The following is a 21278-nucleotide window of genomic DNA, read 5'->3' on the forward strand; positions in this document are numbered from 1 at the left end:
GTTAACATTTGTTTTTGAAGGCGCTGACAATACGTGGCGTCATATGTGCGTCCTCTTTATTGCAAGGTCGACATACACCGTTTAAAATCGCGTGGTATTGATCACTCCAGTTTACCGCGCTGATGCGTATTTTCTACGTGAATCCAGATTTTCTCTCAGAGATCAATGACTTATTTAATCTCTAAGCCAAGCCCGATCCTCGTTGGTTTTGAAGCTGTGCTGGCGCTGTCTGTTGGCCTTCGTTACGTTTTTGTTCCTTTAGAATAAACTGATCAGTTAGACAGCAGGGCGCGGGATCTTTGCATGTGCATGAGGGTGCGCCTCCATGCATATGCAGCGTTATAATATTATAACCCCCCTCCCCCCTCCCAGCAAACCAAAAACCTCTCAGAGACATCTAGATAGACGCCTCTGAGAGGTTTTTGGTTTGCTGGGCTCCTATAGCGGGAAATTTTACATAGGAAAACCATGCCGAATCTCAGTTTTCAGCCAAAAAAGTCGAAGAAATACATGACTGAAATGGAACCGTTTTTAGTTCATGCCATATACTTCAGGTAGAATCCATCGGTATTGCTCCTCCCGTTTACATTTATTTTGCCTTTATTATGTACAGGTGTATAGCAACCTATGTCTCCAGATTCTTGGACGATCCCTCAGTGTAGGTATGTGCCACACCTAAAGGCCAACAACAACGACCGCCCCCTGGTCTTCAGTGAATGAAACATTCAGAAACAAGCCAAGTCTTTTCAATGAATGGGCTTTTTGAGGTCGTTATTTTTGTTTGCATATAAATCGTATTCAAACCGAGCATCGCTGAATTGCGAGCTAACATTATAAGCCCAAGCTAGCAGCGCATTTGCCGGAAACACCGCAAGTGAGCGTGTGAAGCTAGCAATGGCTAGAGTCTCTATGGCAGTTCCCCTGAAAAAGCTGGTGTACACGAACTCTTAAAATATGGCGTATTTCGTATGCCCCACGAACGAGTCGTTATAATATGAACATGGTAGAAGTGACTGCTTAAAAAAAAAAAAAAAATGTGTATATCGTGTTTGGAAAAAAAAAAAAGAACTTACACACATGCGCCAAGCATGGTTTAAGAATTAAAGTGCGCGCAAACTACACATATGATTGTACTCATGTCATTTAAAGCGCATTAACAAAACACGGTGCATTGAACATTTATGCCCAAAAGCACACTATGGCAGCGGTGGGATTCGAACCCACGCCTCCTGAGAGACTGGTGCCTAAAACCAGCGCCTTAGACCACTCGGCCACGCTACCGACGGATGATCGGCGCACTTTACGGCGGTTAGGAACATAGCGAGAGGCATGGAGCACTTTTATCTTTATTTGTTGTACCTAACTAATAAATTACGTTAAGCTGGTAATGTACAGTCTTAGCACAGTTATTTCAACACTTCCGTTCGATAAAAAACGGTGTTCGGGTGAATGCTGGCGTTTCGCAGAAGCCAATATGGTAGCCGGTTGTTTACGTCGTCCACGTGAGGTCTTCACGAGGTTAGCGGGTTCGGTAGCTAGCTTTAGAAGTTATGGTTTTGTGAAATTTGAATTTGCAAGGCAAGAAAATGTCCATTACAGCAAGCAGGAAAAAGATGCTGCAGTACTCGCTTGGTCAGATAGAAGCGTGCATTGGAAACGGAAACTTCGGCAGAGCACTCGCACATTTCTGCGTTGTTTTCAAGCTGCAACCATCCACGAAAAATGACCTGAAAGAAGCATTCCTGCTTGCAGTTGGTGAGAATTTTCTACAGAAGTCTTGTCTGTATTTCTAGTGGAAAGGAAGATGAAAAGGCAATTTTTGTTGCTTCGTTCTATTTTCAGGTAAGCACACCGAGAAACTGGAAACTGAGCAAAGGTGGACTGAATTATTTGACTGCTACGAGGAGCTCTTGAAAGCGTACCACTCATGCGAAGAGCTACACCACTCGCTAGGAGCATTGTTGTTAAGGTGAGCTTCCTTCAGCGTTATTCTATTGTTTCTAGTCACCGAGACATTGAAAACTGATAAAGGTTGACTGAATTGCCTGACTGCTACGAGGACCTCTCCAGCGTGTACTACTCGTGTAGCTTCATCGCTCACTATGCGCCCCATTATTATTAGGTCAGTGTATTTCAGAGTGAATTACAGGGTGCCTTTCTAGGCTGTAACGAAATTTACACGGTTGTGGGACTGTTTGATTTTCTTGTGTGTCGAGTGCCTGTTGCTGTCTTCATGTAAGAGCTGGTTTTCGAGATTCGCGACTCATTTTCGGATGGCTTAATACTTTCAGTACATTTTGGGACGTGGGAAGACATTCCGACGTTTGGTGCCCTACTTTGCTAGACGCTGATCAGCACCATGGTCGTCAAGCTTCTCGCCCTCATCATCGTTGAAGCGGAGTTGGTCCGCGGTTACTGCCTGTTTACTGTTGGCATTGAAGTCGCGAACGCCCACATATCGCTCAGTGTGAGTTAGGGAAATTCGGGGGGTATTTCCAAGCAGTCTCTTCAGTTAATGAGTTCCTCGGACATCGAAAGCGTGTTGTTTGACTTCATTACGCGGCAAAAATTCAGATTTCTTGGCAAATTTAGCCTTTGTTCTTCTTGTGAGAGTATGTGCAGCAGCCTCATTGCACTGTGTGCCCACAGCATGCCCTGCGCTATAAGACTGCATGCTTCATTTGAAGGAGCATGCAAGATAACCTAAACATTTGACCAACACAGTTCCCACTTCGAGTTATTGATCAATTCGCTCTCGCCCTATCATACGCTTGCCATCCTGGTTAGCTCAATTGGTAGAGCGACTGCTCCGGTGAAGTGGTGGTCCTGGGTTCGAACCCCGGACCAGGACGAATTTTTCTTTAACTACGAAGTTTCTGAGAAAGCTGTATAGCTTTCCTTTGTAGCCGTATGGCTGCGCTTGGGTGGATGCCAATGAGTAATTACTCCCTTATTACAAATCTACTCCACCTTGGGGGATTCCCCTAAACATTTGACCAAGCTTACAATATTCACATGCATAACGATGGTGGTTTTTCTCCTTGTCCGTGGTGTTACATTGACCTGCAGTTGTACTTGAAGCCATTCCATGACTGAGACGTTGTTGCGCAGTTTATTGTTTCATCACTGCCTGAGCACCCAGGTTTCAAGACTTTATTTTATGGGCGTACCTGTACGGCGGGCTTTCCATAGCGCATAATGGCATTGCTGCTGCATCGCCATGGTATGAAGCCAACTGAAAACACCTGCGTTCACGTACGTGCTGGACAGTGTGGATGTTATCTTCGAGGGCCTTGAAGTGAGTGTCATCATGTGGTCTGGATGGGTTTGATTCATATTGGGCCTAGAGTGTGTGTTATCATGAGTGGGTGGGTGGGGGGCATAGAGAATGGGGCAGCTTTTGCCACCACTTCATCAGCCTGGAAAAACATGGAAGGTTGAAGACTTTTTACAGGGGTACCTCCATGCGGAACGGCACATAAACAACACGTGGATCCAAGATTGGGGGCTCTTGTTAACGTACCACGTGTTTTTGTCTGGTTTACGGATGCCTTAGGGTGGGTGCTGTTGGGGACGAAGTACATGTTGTTGCTACTGTTTCTGTCTTGGTGTTGTGCTCGAATAGCTACAGATGGAAAGCAGTGAAGAAAGGAACAGCTTTGTGTGCAGTCTTTAGCTTTTGTACATTCAGGACACCAGGGAGCTACTACATGTTGGTGGTGCACTGTTTAGGTGAGAAACTGTTCTCCTGGTCCTCACATTGTATGTTCGTCACATAGCACAGCCACGGGCGAGAGTCTTTAGGCCCACACTGGGTCAAAGAGCATGTTAGTGTGTGTCTCCTCTTTTGTAAAACATATGATGTGTGCTTGTGTGTAGGTGGCGGCTAAGCCCCTAGAAACAGGCCACAGGGCCTGTTTGTTGAATTGCTCGGAGGATGATCATTTTGTATTGGTTCCGGCTGTTGTGATAAGTAAACAGATGAGCTGACGTTCGACAGCAGGGTAGAAATGAGGTCTTGTGTGGTCACTGCTAGGCCGTGCTTATGCCTATAACTTTAAGTAACCCATAATATGTAAAACGCAGGCTGGGAAAAGTGAAAAATCTGCCCTTTTGCTTAAGAAGCTCATTATGTTGCTTTAGTGAGAAAAAATCTCTGTTGTGTGTCTTGTTGAAACTGGTGCCCAATGCACAACACATGTAGGTATTGTTGAAGGGAGCTGCATTGCATTGCAGCTGTCATTGTCATTTCTCTGCGACATGGAACAACAGAATGTCAAAGTGCTTTTTTTTATTAGCTTAACGCAAAGATTAGTTGCACATTTTAACTTTTGTTTTCATGAACACATAAGCTGACCACTCTAACTCACAGTGTGAGAATGCTACTGAGTGCTCTGGTCGGTGGAAGGTTCAGGCATTGGGACCCTGTAACCCACTACCATCTTGTAACCCTAACACAGCATTGACAATTTGTGTCATCTAGATGTAAAAGCAAAAGCTACTTCGCTTTTCAATAAGCACGTCTATAATAGATACAAACCTTGTAATGTTTTACACTGACTTGTTCTGCAGTTTTGGTAGCACATATCTGCTGGCACTCGTGTACAGATGCTGGGTTTGGCAAGTTCTTTGAGATTATTGCACCAACATTGTAAAATATACCTCATAGGATGTGTTTCACTGTGGTTGCTTGCAGGCACGGCCATATAAAAGAAGCAGCATGCAGCATACAGAAGGCATTGGAAATCAACCCAAATTTCTCAGCTGCCCGTCAGAGCCTGGATAGTTTGAAGACAATACTTGTGGAGCGTTGGCACTTTAGGATGCTGAATGATGTTTCCAGAAATCGAGCATTTCACGATGCCATCACAGCTGCTGTCCAGAATGGTCACAAGCATGTGCTTGACATTGGAGCAGGGACCGGCCTATTAAGGTTTGTGAATTATTTAATCTATATATGCCCAGCGTCCTACATATAGGGCATCGCTTTTTAGCATGGGAACTTCAAAGTTTATTGTGTAAAAGCTTGTGCCCGCTAGCTTGCGCTCAAGAGGCTCTAAACTGTGCAAGATTTGGGCTGTGTGCATTCATTTTTGTATGTTATATGCATCCAGATTGATCTGCCAGTCTTCTCTGGACGCCATTTTTCTGATTCGACCCCATAAACTAAACTGTGATTCTACTGTGAAACTGTACGCAGCCATGATATTGTGGGTGATTTGCACATGTAAAATTAACATGGCATGACATAGCTGTGGAAGGTTTTACTGTCATGCAATTATGTAGTGCTTGGTGGTGTGGCCAGATATCTCCTGGTAGGGAATATTCTTATGCTTCAGAGGTATAGAGAACACGAAAGGTGTGGCAGTGTGCTGTGCAGTTGTACTTAGTCCATCAAAGTGTTCCCATGATGGGATTTTTCTCTTGGAAGGACGCTAAATATAGGCCCCTTCATAACTTCCTTAAAGGGTTCTGAAATGGTCTGCACCGAGGGTAAGAAATGTCAAAGACTGATTGATGTTGAATCATCCATCATCCTCCCGCAAGAAATTTTAGATCAAGCTTATGTAGCACCAGAGGTGTCAGAAGTTAACAGCAGTCATCTTCCTTTTCTCACCTTGCCTCTGCACTCGAGCGAACCAGAAAAATAAAGAAAACAGGCTGAGACCCTTTTTTTGGCGACTCGCTCCCCCCACCCCCCCTGCGGGCAGGAGAACAGACGGGAGACTGGAAGGGAGTGAAACTGTGCCATCTCCAGCTGCCTGCACCCCCCCACCCACTCCCCTCCCTTCGTCTACAAACCCTGTGGTTTCTAGCGACCCAGTCGCAGCCCCCCCCCCCCTCACGACTTACGTCTTAAGGGCAAATGTCGTCGATAGACAGGATTTGCATGAGGTGCAGGAATGGGAATTTTTAAAAATTACTTGTAAATTGTCGGCTCCCTTTTGAGTACTTGTATGTGGCATGCACACTCGATGGCATTTACTGTACGTAATGCATGCATTTGACAGCCACTTTCATACCATTTCATAGGTCCTTCAATGATGTTGCATTTGTCAACAAGCCTTTACGGTCATGTTATAGCTGTGACTCTGGTCTCATTTGACTGCCTGAAACTTTTCTTCGTCTTGTGGCTTGATTCAGATAAGCAGAATTTATGAATTTTTAAAAATCGTGTTTTTTAAAATTCGCGGGCCGTTTGGTGTCTTCGTAGGGAGCCATTTTGGAACCAAAATCGGGAAAACAGACGTCACTGGTCCCATGACGTCGGCAGGCCACCACACGCTGTCATTCGTTCAAGCCGCGGCAGCTGCAACGTCATGGGCACACTTCCGGTAGCGGTGAAAATCGTGTGCTCGAGCCGCCGAGCGACCCCCTCGGGCAAGCGCGCGCCAGCTAGGCATTGCCTTCGCGCGTATGGTTTCAATTTACCTCTGCCGCCTCTTTCTGTCGCGAGTTCGGGAACCAAGAAAGCGCAAAGACCGGAGAGACGCTGCCGATGCACGCTGCTCCTCGGGAGTGCGACAACCGGAAGTCGTAAACCGAACGTCAGCGAATGACGTATTCATGGGCGGAGCCCAGTCCCGGAGCTGTTTTCTTTATTTTTTTTTATGGTGCCCCGCGCGTACGAGTTGAGGGGGGAGAGGAGGAGCGTGATTTTTAATCGTCTATAACTTCGTTATTGATGCTAGCTCAAAAATTCTTGCGCTGGGGTGACGAGTGATGGTTTGCCTATCTTTACGTAATCTCAATAAATTTATTTCATAGTCCCTTTAACTTTTTGTTAACACGTTTATGTCATTTCTTGCAGCTTGTTTGCACTTTCTGCAGGTGCAGACAAAGTATACGCATGTGAAGTGTCCCCCACATCGTGCGAGGTGGCACGCAGCGTGTTTGATGAGAATGGATTTGACGCAAAGGCACACATTATCAACAAACACTCCACCGAGCTTACGGTTCCGGGTGACATTTCTGAACGGTATGCTATGCTGCTCTCACTTAGAGGCTCTTCTCTCATTACCCTGCTGTGAAGCCGAGCTTTCAGTAAAGTTTGATCTGTGGTTGTGCTGCGCATGATTTTCAGAATAGAATTCCTGGCTTTGACAAACTCGAGGCTAGTTGGGCTTATATTTGAGGTTGTGGTTTAAGTTGGGGGGGGGAGGTAATAGAGCATCATTTTTTTAGTCCAAATTTGGGCACAAATAGGGTTATTTAGTGAAAAGCTCCATAATTTCGGTTGTTTGTGCTATTTTATGCAAGAAATTCATTTTTTTTTTGTGTAGCTTAGAATAAATTTTTTTGCTTGTCTTCACAGATAGTCTAGACATGACATGTTCCACCAAGACTCTGTCGCTTAAATTATGTGTATATTTTTTGTTTTTCCTTTCTAATTCATTATAATTATTTAGTCATGTGTACTACCATCCTGATGTGCGCACATCCACATCTGTGCTGGGCCTGCCTGCCTTTGGAAACATTCATTGAACATGATTGCGGCCATTTTAAGTGTGCATGAGCCTTGCAGTCGGAAATTGTTAGTGTAGCTAGTGCTTTATATATGATGCCAATAAGTCAGCTGGTTATTGCCTCTATTTTTACTTCTCTCTTCTAGGACAGACTTTTTAAACTTGTCCCCATTAGGCCGCGCCATGAATGACAGGTGTTGAAAGGTTTGAAATCATCAACAAATAACTAAAAACACCGCTGTAGATTGAGTACAACACATCCACTTGTTTCCGCGCACATCTTCATCTCCGTGTTAGCAAACTAAATTCTTTCGAAGGCGCATTTTTAGGTGGAAACTGGGTTTACCTTTATTTTAAAAAATCCATCTGGGTTGCGACAACCGGGCAAAACCAGGTTTTACCCACAAATGAAGGACTCTATATTGTCCTCAACTTTTGAAATGTTATGAGACAAAATAACTTCTTTACTTCTCATAAGTAGCATTATTGTGAACACGTCTCTTAGCCATGTTGATGACAACTAAGCTTGCAGCTTGCGATGTCTCTTGAGGAAGGCCTGCATCTTTTTGCTCATGATACTGCTCTTCTCTTACACAAACTGTGTTGTTGTAGTTTGAGAATATTTCGCTACTGATGTGATTACTCTGTCATATGAAGTCAACCACATTCATTGTAGATACTGGGCATATCAAACAAACAAGTAAAATCTGTCGACCTCTGCTGACAGACTTGGGCACGGAAGCAGTGATTTCCATCATTGTGCTTGAAAAAAAGCACTTGAAGTAGTTTCTTTCCCTTGATCACATAGGGACAGGTTTTCCTCGGCCATGCTAATAGTGAAAAGCAGCCTGATATATGAGAAATAGCATCTGTTGTTTGATATAATTGTGGGTCTTGTTCTTTGGTGTTGCAACCACAAAAATTTCATAAAATTGTTTGTTGTGCAGCTTAACCTAACATATCGGTATCTTAGTTTGACCTTTTCTTTTCTCTATTAATTATGTTATTTTCTTGCAGTGTCACACTTGCAGTTACTGAGACATTTGATTCTGGCTTGTTCGGAGAGCATGTCCTTAAGACCTTGGATCATGCCTGGGAACACCTCCTGAGAGTGGAGCCATCGTAAGTTGTTCTAGTCCTTGCCATTGTTTGGCTTTGTGTGGCTGTATTGATGTTCATTCTGTAGCAAAAGATTTGCTGAGGAAATTGGGCATAAAAGTTGAAAAATATTTTTTTCCCTCCTGCTTAATTTAAACTCGTGACTTCAGTGACAAAAAGAAATCCTGTATCACCAACTTGTAGTCAATAGGAATGTGGCCTGTCGTGAGAGATTCACAGCAATAAAAAAAAAAAAGAAGCATTGATATCATTGTAGTTTGCTCGTGAATATGGACACTGGTGGGGGTATACCTGTGTTTAGTTTTTTTACCTTTCCTAGCTTAAAAAGCTCTGTACTCAGTGTGCATAGCATTTTTTTCATTACAACAAGGTAATTTATCGATATGTGGCAACTTCAACTGGTCCTCAGTGGCCCAATAACAAGATTACTATGCTCTGCACTATGTTGTCACAGTAAACAGTTTAGTTGGTAATGTTTAATGGCCAGTGATGGTGGGCCCATGGCTCAAACAGCCGAACATTTGTCTCGAAACTGAAACAGTAACACTTTCACTCCCAGCTCGACCAGCAGCGCAAGGCTTATTTCATTTTATTTCTGGGCATTTTTTGGCAAAACTGCATGAGCCCCTGCAACATATTGGCTGAAACTTAGTTGACTCTGCCTTCGAGAATTTTGTGCTTAGAAGTGTCTTCATTGTTGTGGTTGAGAAGTCCAGAATAATGAGAGTGTGAATTTGCCAGTATGATTGACGAGCATATTGTGCTTGCCTGTATATGTTCTGCTTGTTTGCTCATTGTTGGCTGCTAGTATGGTTTGCTTATGTGCACTTTCTTTCATACCATGGTTTGGGTTTTTTTTACAAATTGCTTGTTTAATTGTGAACATGGCAGGTTAAATAATTTATTTATGTTTCTTAAGCTTGCTTAAATTTTGCTCTCAAGTAATAGCTTTGGCATTAGTGCCATTCCAGACATATTGTCCTTTCTGTGAAGTTAACACAGCGTGAGTGAAAGTTTCAAAGTGTCATTATGCCACGGGATTAAAACTGTAGATTCAACCAGCCTGCTGGTAGCTACATCTTTTATTTGTGCCATTGTGCGATTTGCTAGTTTGCCAAAACGTCAAAAATCTCTCGCGTTGGTTGGCTTCTCTGTTTTTGTTTCAAATGTACCCAATTGGCCAGTCTGGATTTTGCCACACTCTCAACTTCAGACAGCTAGTTCATTGTCGTTTTGCTGGTTTATTGACAATTCCTTTGCATTTGATTTTGTTTGATTTATCCTCTGCTAGAGCTTGCAATTTTTACAGTTTTTGCACACACTTTAACTTTTTGTTTACCATGGTAAAAATGAGTGGTTTTGTTAGGTCTCAGCCAAAATTTTTTCTTGCAATGTATGTGATGTCTAAAAAAACACAAAGTGCATGAAAATGATAGGAATATAGATAGAAATAGAGTGTGCTTTCCAAAGACATCTATTTCAACAAAAATATTTGGTGTCAATATTGTGATAAAAATTGTCAAACAAAAAAACAGTTGAAAAATCATTAAAAATTCTCTTGACATGATAATATCTCTTGGCCGAAAAAAAAAAATTGGAACATTTTAGAAGGCTCTAAATGTTTCAGACTTACTTAGAAACTAGCCACTAAAAGTGAAATTACATCTAAAAAGTTATGTGGTAGGAAAATTTTTTTAACACTACATGAAAAAGGCTGTTTTGAGAGCGTACTTGATATAAATTGTTCATGCCCAGCAAACACTTTTCAAAGTACAATGTAATATATTGAAATATAGCTTGATAAATGTACTTTTACAAGTCTCAACTAAGAGTGCTGTTATTTATTTATTTATTTGAGGAAGCCTCAAAATTTGAGAAACACGAGAAGTATATCCACCATAACATTTGTGAGGATCTACTCACAGGAATATGAAAGAATATAATAAAATATTTAGAAAAGCTGCAGACTGCTTTGGCTTTACAAGAAACTATTTTGGAAGATGCTTCTCAAGATTTATTAACAGTTGGAAGACGTCCGCAGCTTTCACGAACTGCTTCAGGCAACTACACCGCTCCTAGGTCGATGCCCTGATATCTGCTGGGCCGGAACTATATTATTTTTTCGGCAGGGGGAAGTAAATCTCGCCCTTATGATGTCAGAACACTGCAGAAACGAGAAATATCATTCATGATATCATTGTGATGCATGAACTGCTCCAGGTACTTACAAACAGACAAGAAGCAGAAAACGAAACTCACGGGTGGACAGCTGCCCACTTTTCTTGCTGAGGTTGCGCTGTTTCTTTGTTGTAGTCAAAATCCGATACCGCAGTATCATCGCCGCTGTCACTGCTGCTTGATGATTGAAAAAATGTACTGCAGATGCACTAGAATCTTGCGATGCCGGATTTTTCGAGCATGCGCCTTCCCCGTGGCTGATGCCGTGCTGCGAGCACACTGTGCTGGAACCTTTGCTTCATGTTCTTTTTTTTTTTAATTGGAGGGACGCTCCGCCTTAAGGATATGATGTGATAGCATTAATCGGTTAATTCCCATATACCGTATAAACGCGTGTAAGGGCCGCACCCGTGTATGGGCCGCACCCCGTTTTCCCGAAGGCAATGTTTAAAAAAAAATAAATCCGTGTAAGGGCCGCACCCGAACTTTCCATGACCCAGGCGGGAATAGCCTTCTAAATGCACGCGCCGTGGCCTCCGCGATCGGCTCCGGCTGCGAACAACGGTGCGCTCGATCGCGGAGCGCTTGATCGCAGAGGCCAAGCACGCGCACAAGAGCTTCCAAAAACCATCCATGGATGGCGCCCGAGGCCGCAGCCATCATCATCGTCAATTTTTTTTCTCCCCCCCCCCCCTCTCGCGACTTTCCGCTATCTAATCAGCATCAGTATCGCCAGCTCCAGCCTTTTATGGCGGATTAGCGTGTTCGCCGTAGTTGTGGCTTTCGCGTGCTGCCGCCGAGTAAGCACCTTATCAGCTACACGGCTGGGAGTTAGCTCTCGAAGGAGGCAAGCGTGGGGCGGGCAGGGAACTCGACATGGCCGAGAAGTGCGTCCGATGACCGTGCAATCAAAAGGGTGCATTGAGAAACACAAGCTGCAAAAAACGCGCTTTCGGAGGCGAGCCATGTGTGTTTCCCGAACTGCTCTGCTAGTGATGGAAATGCGGAACAACGGCTACACGTTGACAGCGGACATGCTGCGCGGCTTCTTTGGGATGAGCGTGCACCAGAATAAATGCCGTTCATTCCCTAATTGCTGTGTTTTTGCTTACAAAAATTTTTTTTTTTTCTAAATCGCGTGTATGGGCCGCACCCCGAAAATTGGCTCCCGAATCTGGAAAAAAAAGTGCGGCCCTTACACGCGTTTATACGGTATGCAGAATTGGTTAGTTTCTGCTTTAGGTTTGGTTTGGTTTATGGGGGTTTAATTCAGGCTATGAGGGACTCAGGCTATGAGGGGCGCCGTAGTGAAGGGCTCCGGAAATTTTGACCACGTAGGGTTCTTTTCTGTGTGCACTGACATTGCACAGTTCACGGGCCTCTAGAATTTCACCTCCATTGAAATTCGACTGCCCAAACCATCTACTTTACATTCATAGGTCCCTGGCAGTCCTTATACCACTTCTGGCACAGTGGTGCAGCGGTTAAGTGATGCGCCACTGCCCTGCGATGGCAGGTGCTACCACTGGTGGGGCTCGTGCGACCCCAAGTTGCTCTTCCCGAGTGACCAATCACTAATTTAACTGCCTCCTGCCACGGTAGGCAGTTTGCTCACAATCTGGTGGGCATGTTGAGATGATACCTCGTGTGAAGGTCACGTGACCTAGGTGGCCCACCTGCTTCTTAGGTTGCTTCTCTGGGGGTTTTTTGTGGACTTATTGTTCACGGTGATCGCGCCACCACCCCTGGATGTTTTGTGACACGAGCTGCTTCACGTTATGGTGTTAAAATTATGGCCTTGTGGGAAAAATACATACTATGCAAGAAACAAAAGTAGTGTATGCAAAACAACCCACTATATGGTACAAGTCCTCGGTGGACCTGGTTGCACTGAAATTGCACTTTGAATCTGTCGATCACCAGTGATCGATGCAAGTGGCATGGTAACAAAAGAGTTAAGTGAACAGTACTTTTTGTTTGCATCCAGTCAGCTATGTTTAATGTTCTACTTTTGGTTTGCAGTATCTATGTGTGTCGTACCACATAAGGATGCGGTACGATAATCAGCAGCTTTGCAATGTATTGCACGGCTGTGCTTGCCTTTTAGTGCTAGTGCATTTAGGAATAAGGCCGGTGAAAGTGTTCGTGTGCCTATCCTTTCCAAAAGAGATGGTGTGCAACTATACTAGGCAGTTATGCTTAGTGGCTATAAACATTATCCACTTCAGTGGCTGAGTGACTCTGGTGTTCTGCTGCCAAGCACGAGGATGAAAGTTTGAACCTGGTTTCGGCAACTGCATTCTGATGGACGTGGAATGCAAAAGCGCATATGTATTGTTATTTCAGAACGAATTTAAGAATACCTAGTGCTCGAAATATAATCTTGAGTTTTGCACCTTGCCATTCCTAGTAGCTTCATTCTCAGTTTCCTCTTGAATAAACAGCGCGAACGAAGACGAGCACAAAAGACAAGAAAACGGACGACACAGCGCTGTCAGTTTCCTCGTGTAAAATTTATTAGTTGCTATACTATGCTGTGAAAACATTGGAAACATTGATTTCTTGTAATCCTCTTTGCACAGTAGCAGTTGGTTTTTCAACAGGCTGTTTGGATTGGTAAAGATATTTTCTAACCACATTGCTATGTGGTTTGAGAATCCCCCCCCCATTTAGTCTAATAGTTCTAATAATCAGCAGCAACTGCCTTTGGCTGCTGGGAACCATGGCCGAGTTTAGGTGGCATATAGCATTCATTGATTCTTTATTGTGTGCATTCATTACTGCAGCTAATGGGAGCACCTTTACATTCTACATCTGTTCTCAGTTTGGCCATATTTTTTAGTGAGAGCAATTTTCCCTAGTAGTGTCCTGCCCACTTGGAGCTTTTTACAAGTTGCCTGAGCTACCTGTGTTTAATTATTTATTTATTTTCAGAACATGCTCCCAGCCCAAAGCTGCTGTTATTCCTGAAAAAGCGGAGGTATTTGCCTGCCTGATTGAGTGCCAGTGGATAAGGGATGGTCACAGGTGATAGAGCACTTTCTGTTATTCATACTTTTCATTATGCCTGTTTCGGAGCCACCTACGTCTGTAGGATGGGTAGATCTACTGTTGCTGAACTGGCGTCTCGTGGCTGAATTGCTGATGCAGCCAATATATGTTTGTGTTTTGTGTCTTTCGTTTTGGGGTAAAACTTAGTGTCACCTATTATATCAGCAGATTTCTTAAGAATTGTGTATAAGCTATTTCTTTGCAAAAATGTGCCTTGCCTTCTAAAATATCTCCTTTGCCAGAGTACAAAGCTGAAGACATTACATGGCGACTAGCCAGTGTCTTGTTATTAGACCAGAGTGGAGTTCTCAGTTAATCACTGATCACATTGAACATTGTTTAATGGTATCCATTGCTTTGCTTAATCAGAAGGTTGGCTCAAAATTGCGCTTTAGAAGTGAGAGACCAGGTAGATGCTGTCCGGAAGTTTTACTAGGAGCTTTGTATGGGTGCTATCCCTGCTAATGACGTCCTGCTTTCAAGGTGAGAGAACGAGAGGAAAGAAGAGGAAAGGTAGGGAGCTTCTCCAAAGCTGTTACATGCTTAAAGTGGCAGTATTGATATTAACTGAATATTTTCACAGTGTACAGATATAGTCAGGCAGGTCTAACACTAACACTGGAGTGCTGCACAAGGGTATGGCAATGCATGTTGCAAAATAGCGGTTGTGAATGAGAAAAAAAAGAAAGGAGAATATCTGATTTGGTAAACAGCTTCTTGATACAACCTGTCATTTTTGTATTCATTCAGAAAACTGTGAGCTAAAATCAGACCATTACATTTACTGCACAAAGGCAGGTGCCAGTTTTGTCAGTTATTTTTGTTGGAAAAAATAACTGGAAAAAAAAAATAGAGTATGAAAATTATCAAAAACACAATTTTTATCTGAATTTTAACTCAAATTATATGGTGCCTGATTTTTGCTCTGCCCTGAGGTCCACTTCATCTTGGTGCAGCAGGCAGTCTCCTTTGCTGCAGAAACAGGCAGCTGAGGTCGGCTAAAATGCATGGGAAACATATAAAAGCCCCAGTTTTATAAATACCTCAGGTAATCAGAGGCACATTTTAATTTTTGCTTAACAAGGTGAGAATTTAGTACGTGAGGCATGTTGTTTACTACTCAGTATGAGACTTCAGGTGTATATGTGTAATACCTTTTGATTAGTTGTTTTAGATGTGAACATGAGGCTGTGGGTGCTTGGACAGCCAAGCTAGCACTTGTCCAGACTGTTGATGGTATCTCAAGCTCTTCCTTTTCCATTATAGCTTGAAAAAAGAGAATGTGATTTTAGATGGCTGTCTTCTTATTTTTCTAATACTAACAAAATTGCAGCATGCCCTTGAAAATGCTTGTGGTGTGGTACTGTTGCTGCAACTGGTTTCTCGTAATGAGCACTCCGTCCATTGCTGTGACATAGGGCATATTGCTTCTCACTTATGGAGGCAAATTGTGGTATATTTTCGATGGGCCTTGTGGTTGCTTGTTAGCAGAATGAAACAGCTGCTCCTAGTGTGCTGGTGAAGTTTGCTGCTTCATGTTCATCTTGCCTGAAGTGCTTGCTCTTTAATTCCTGAAAAGTGAATTGGTATGAGTAAAAAGTCACTGAAGTATGAGATATAAAAAAATAAAGGAGGTTTTTTTCAGGAGTGCACAGACATGAATTGACAACTGAAAGTGCTTGTAATCTTTGTCTTTTTAGATTGAACGATGTTACATAGCTTGCTGTATATTGATTTCTTGGCCGAGCAACCAATATGGAGCTTGGTGCACGGCTGTGCTGATCGAGATCAGGAAGTCTGCAGGGATAAGGTAGCCATGGCTTACGCAGCACTGTCGAAAGGGCAAATTCAGGTGGAAAAGGCAGCTTCAGGCGAGCAGCAGGAAACTAGCTACAAGTTGCTTGGTGGCTGCTAGTGCGACTCATTTGTGGTTGACTCGCTGATGCTGCTGCTAGCCTTCTTCTAAGAGGGTGCTTCTAGAATCTGCTGCCCAGGAGGATATGGGGCGAGACTCAAGCGACTGATTGCGCTAAGTGTGTCTGTTCACTTGGGCTACAAAATAGTGTGGCTGGCTACCGTGTAAACGCTGTGCTAGGTCTAGTGAGAGTGTTGTAGCGTTCCAGCTGCTCTCCATTGGTGTAATAAACATTTGATCATCGTTTAAACCTAACATACTGAATTTAGTTGGTATCATTGTCATTTGTCACTTCTCTGTAAATTTCTTCCATGCGAAGAAGGCAGCAGGTCCTGGCTGGTTGGAAGCCGCGGCCGTTATGCAGGCATTGAACAACAGCGGGCACACTGCTTTGGGGACAGCTTTTCGTGGAATTGTTCGTGTAAAGTAACAGCTTAGGGAATGTAGTTTTTTTTGATGGTGTGAAACTCTCGTTAATTCAGAGGAATTCGGTCACACTTCAGTTAATTTGGACTGCTAGTGGAACTTGCTTGTGTGCAAGGTGCTGGAGGTGATCGTGGGTGAACAGTTCAGAAGCATCACACTAGTGACGCTAGTTTCCCGTCAAAATGTAAAGGCTCCATACTCATTGCTGTGACGATCAGTCAAGAAGTATCGATGAGATGCTTTTTTGTTTTTTGCTGCTTTCGCAGAGGCTTAAAGACGTCCTTCAATCTCCGCGCTTGTTGGAGGCACGAGTTTTTCTACTTCAGGGGCGAGTTGACAGTGCCACCTCATTCGCTATAACTGAGTGGTGTGGCCTTCGCTGTTCGTTTTATCTGAGATGAATTGCCATTTCCCTAATGCATATTTTAACGGTAGAACTGCACTTGTCTGTAATAGGTGAGCGTTCGTTATATCTGCAACCATTATAAATGGACTCGCATGTTACTAACACCTTTTAACACTTGTATTTCAGAGTTAGCCAGCAAGTGCTAGAAGCTGTTTTGGGCATGAAAGATGTTGAACTGAATGCTGCATACTGTGATGAAGAACCTTATGACTCGGAAAAGCTTAGTCAAGTTAAACATGGCTTCAGGAGACTCTCGGAACCTTTTCATGTGCTCTCAGTGGACTTCAACAACCATAAGGTGTGCTTTCATCTGTATTGTTGGTAAATTGGAAGCAGTTCCTAGTTTTTAATTGCTCGCCACCATGCCTTTTTGCTGTATTTCTGGACTCTGACATTGCTTTTCTCACAGGAGATTCAAGATCTGATCAGAGGTGTACATTTGAAGGAGAAAGTGCTGTGTGCTGACTCTGGAATTCTTGATGCTGTGTGTCTTTGGTTTCGCCTTAAAGTTGGGGACACTTGGCTGGACACGGGGCCTGATTCAGAGACCTGCTGGGAGCAAGCTATATTTAGGGGTATGTAGCTCCTTGATGCAATCCTGGTTATTACTGCTGACTGCTTGTTGAGTGCTTCTTGGGTGCTTCCTGGGCGCTTCTTGGGGCTTCTTGGGCGCTTCCTGGGCGCTTTTTGGGCGCTGATGCTTTGGTCCTGTCTGCATCTCATGAATTAAGAAGGCTCCTGTTAATAACTCCACATTATTTGAACATATTTGCGGTCCCCTTCAGGTTCAAATTTTCAAATGTCGGCTGTACTGTCATTTATGAATGGAAGTGGATAAAAATGTGCTGCACTGGGCAGCATTGAGCGAGGTGACAAGTGTAAGGTTATGGGGGCTTGCGTACCAGTTGCAGGATTGAGAAGTTGCTGAAATCTTCAGATACGTCAATGATTGTTTTGACGTCCTTGAAGGTAATGCAGCTGGTTATGAAGTAGGTCACATGGTTAACATGTGCTACAACTGTGTAATGCCAAAGAAGTCTACTTACGATGAACTGATAAGCAACGCTTTGAGATATCTGAACGTCAGGCTCTGCTTTGACATTCATCATGCACGCTGTGTGTACGAGGGGGTACCCAAAAGAAACCGGACTAAATTTTTTGGTCGGCAAAACTTCTGTGGTACCGCGTTTTGCCACTAGGAGCGCATAGAACGAACATTCCAGAGTCAGTAAGCCGAGTGCCGTCGTTGAAGGAGGTCAGACTAGTTTAGGCAGAGTTTTAGAGTGACGACTGTTTTGTGTGAATGTCGTTTTTGCAATGGCTGATTTTCGTGAACAGCGTGCGCCGGTGAAATTCTGATTTTTGCTCGGAAAAAGTTGAATGGAAACTCTTGAAATATTAAGAAAGACGTACAACGACAATGCTATGGGGACAACTCAAGTGTTCCTGAATCGAATCCTGAATCAAAGCAACAATCATGCCAATGAAAAACTTCAAATTCACCTCGCCTCAAGAAAGCTCGTCAGGTGAAACCAAACCTCAAAACAATGCTGATTTGTTTTTTCGACGTGAGAGGAGTCGTCCATTGAGAATTCGTTCCGCAGGGTCAGACAGTTAGCCAGGCTTTCTACTTGGATGTTTTGAAAAGATTGAGCAACAGTGTGCGGTGGAAGCGGCCAGATTTGTGGCGGTCGGGTGACTGGTTTTTCCATCATGGCAATGCCACTGCTCACACAGCCCTGTCTCTACTACAATTTTGGACCAAAAATGGCATGACCCCTATTCCTCAACCCTCATACTCTCCCGACCTTGCCCCGTGCTACTTTCTTTGTTTCCTAGAATGAAAAAATAGGTGAATGGAAAGCGTTTCGCTGTTGTTGCTGAGGTGAAGAAAAAAACGATGGAGGCACTGTCAAGCATCCCAAAAAATGAATTTAAACAATGTTTTGAAAAATGGAATGAAAGATTTGACAAGCGTATCATTGCAAGTGGGGAATACTTTGAAGGAGATTGAAGGTCTGTGCTTAAATTGTGAACAAATAAGTTGAAACAAAAATAAGTCCGGTTTCTTTTGGGTACCCCCTCGTACAGTCGTCCACAGTCCTGTCCAGAGCGCTCAAATGACACGCCGGGGAGTATACTGGTGTAATTTTCGAGTGGTCTAGGGCTTGAAATAAGACCATATTGCAATGTGCATGTACAATATTGCACATGCACATTGCCATGAATTGTGCTTAACTCCTCATACCTTTAAACGCTATGGAGGGCCCACCAGGGAGTGGAGACTGAAAAATTCACAACCTTGGCTTTCCTTTATTCTCCTTTTTCTGGTTCGGTTTTTGTGTGTGTGCAAGGGTTACTGTTGTAATTAATGTTCCAGAGCACTTGTGCACGTAGGCTGCTTCTGTGCATACAGAAGAAGAAACATTGCAAAGTGAGCAGTGCAAACTGATGTACACACAGTAGGATGAAGAAACAGATGAAGACAGCTACATACGCTTCTTCTATTTTGTCTGTTCTCCCTACTGTGTACGTCCCAGTCCGCGGTGTTCACTTCATGATGCTTCATAGCCAAAGAGCCTGCCAGAACAGCTTGACAGAGAAGTAGAAAGGTGTACTTTTGTTGAAAGTCGTGGCAGGAACTGGTGCTACATTCCTGCTGTTATTCTGTCCATGTCTCTCCACTGCTATTTGTTGCTGCACTCACAGAGACCTAATAATCTGTTTGTGAGCTCTAGTTAAAAGGAAACTAAATATTCAGCACCTCCACACAGCACTGGTTGTCTGACTTTTCAGCATACTGCCACAGTGGATTTGCATTCTTGGTTTTATGATTGTTGTTTTCTACAAGTAAATCACATTCTTGCTTTTAGTTATGCAGAATGCTTTTACTCATCTGTCAAGAAATGTTAGCTCAGCAGTTATTGTTTAGAATAAGCTCGGCCTTCACAGTATAGCGATCATTTTTTTGTTTTCCTTACCCACACAGTAGCCATTTACTCATTTAGCTACACCTGTCACCCCTTTCAAGGTTGTATCTAGATTGCTGTTAGATTTTTGCACTCAGTAGTAAATGCTGCAACTTCTCTAGTGTGTAGTAGCAATCTGTTTGTGTGTGTGTGCGTGCGTGTGCGTGCGTGCGTGCGTGTGTGTGTGTACATAGTAGAATCTCGATGATATAAATCTCATCAGGTCGCAAAATATAAAATTTTCTACGGCTGACGGGATTAATTTACGGCCTCGCCACCGTTCACCCCCCACCCCTCGTGTGTGTCATGCGACTGGTGATCGCGACGTTAATGATGTTTGGGTTGCGTGCCAACGCTCACTCTATATAATTTCAGCAATTTTTCACTTGTGCGCACACAGCACAACTGGTGATTGCGGCTTTGGCGGTGTGCGGGCAATACTTAGTTCTCGTAGGTAGAATCACGGCTCGTGGATTCGTATCATCCGCAGTGGCTCGGTAGAGTGTTTGGAACACCCGAAATTCTGCGCATTGGACTAAATGCACTCTAGCCAGGAAATTTTGGAAATTTGTATTCTGAGCTTTGTATCAACTGTGATCATATTTTCCTGGTTCTACTGTACAAAACCTCTTTCTTGATTATGAGTACAATTTACTACTATCATGCAATTCAAGGTGCGTAAATTTCTGAGCAGATTAAGATATTTTGAGTCTGATGTGTCACTGTGCAAAAGCTTGTGATTTAGTGTTTTTGATGATGTAAATGTCCTTAGAAGCCTAATTTGTGGAAACGTGAGCTATCCCGATTCTCTCCTGTTGTTTGTATTGATAGAGCTGTCTATTTTTGCCCATGTGTCTGTTTCTTTCTTTGACCAGTTTCCTCTTTTTTGCGCAGGGCCTAGTGTGCAAGTACGCAGCGGGGAGACTGCCATGCTTGAAATATCGTGCCAGGGCCACATCACTGTGCACTGTGTGTTAGACTCCTTAATCAGCGCCCCGAAGAAGGCAGTGACAAGCTTGGAGTCCGAGGTTATACGTGCAATCAATGGTCAAGCACCCATAATGGCAAGGATTTCAGAACAACTCAATGCAAGGCTTGGGAACTGTTCCACACAAAACATTCTGGATGCCTCACACATTCCTCTCCTGGGTTTGCTTCTGCTTCGACGTCAGCCAAACTGGAAACTCACCTATGTGCAGAACTCAAACTCCAAAGATTTTGTGGCCTCGTTTGTGAAGGCTCATGGGCTCGAGACGGCTGTGAATGCCGTGGAAAACCTGGAGGAACTACATAATGGCAAGGGGAAGCAGTACGATGTATTTATTGTCAACGTGTTTGAATCATCAGGGCTCTTGCGTCAAGGTGTTTTTGAAGACATTGCATTGCTGAGGTGAGTTGGTGGGGCACTGCCCATTTTGTGCTGCAATGTTGTTGGGTTATAGGTTTGGCACCTGTGAATCTTATTTTGGAAGCTCTTGCCATAGTGCCTTTGCAGAGGACAGGCATTTTTTTTCCATTTAACCAGTTGGAATTACATTAAAAATTTAGCATTCACTAAATATTGCCTTCTACACTGTAAGTAAATGAAAAATGTTGCATTGAACTGAAAGCTTCGAGTGTCCCCTTTCTCAGCTGCAAACCATTTTAAGATACAGTTATCACCAATCATGGCGCACTTTCATGATGGTTGCACTAGTCTATCATGACATCGTAGAATAATGAGGGTGGTCAGCTTTCCATGGCACCAG

General features: G+C 43.5%; 1 protein-coding gene and 1 non-coding gene across 6 annotated transcripts in view; one reads left to right on the plus strand and one right to left on the minus strand.

Moving 5' to 3' along the window:
* Positions 1-1199: 1199 nt before the first annotated feature.
* On the minus strand, positions 1200-1281 carry TRNAL-UAG (transfer RNA leucine (anticodon UAG)). Its single transcript has one exon. It is a non-coding gene; the product is annotated as a tRNA-Leu (tRNA).
* An 8-nt stretch (positions 1282-1289) lies between these two features.
* The window catches only part of LOC149372434 (protein arginine N-methyltransferase 9-like), a 50913-nt gene continuing 30924 nt past the window's right edge, over positions 1290-21278 (plus strand). For 2 of the 5 annotated variants that reach the window (XM_089566916.1, XM_089566914.1), the window contains exons 1-9: positions 1290-1755; positions 1843-1969; positions 4697-4933; positions 6812-6979; positions 8484-8588; positions 13698-13790; positions 16688-16859; positions 16971-17136; positions 20425-20920. In XM_089566916.1, coding sequence (XP_089423042.1) covers positions 1587-1755; positions 1843-1969; positions 4697-4933; positions 6812-6979; positions 8484-8588; positions 13698-13790; positions 16688-16859; positions 16971-17136; positions 20425-20920 — 1733 coding nt within the window. In that variant the 5' untranslated portion in view covers positions 1290-1586. The other 3 variants (XM_089566917.1, XM_089566915.1, XM_089566918.1) reach the window with 3 other exon arrangements.

The sequence above is a fragment of the Amblyomma mixtum genome, chromosome 1 (genome assembly GCF_055824585.1).
Source record: "Amblyomma mixtum isolate Tamu chromosome 1, ASM5582458v1, whole genome shotgun sequence".
NCBI lineage: Eukaryota > Metazoa > Arthropoda > Arachnida > Ixodida > Ixodidae > Amblyomma > Amblyomma mixtum.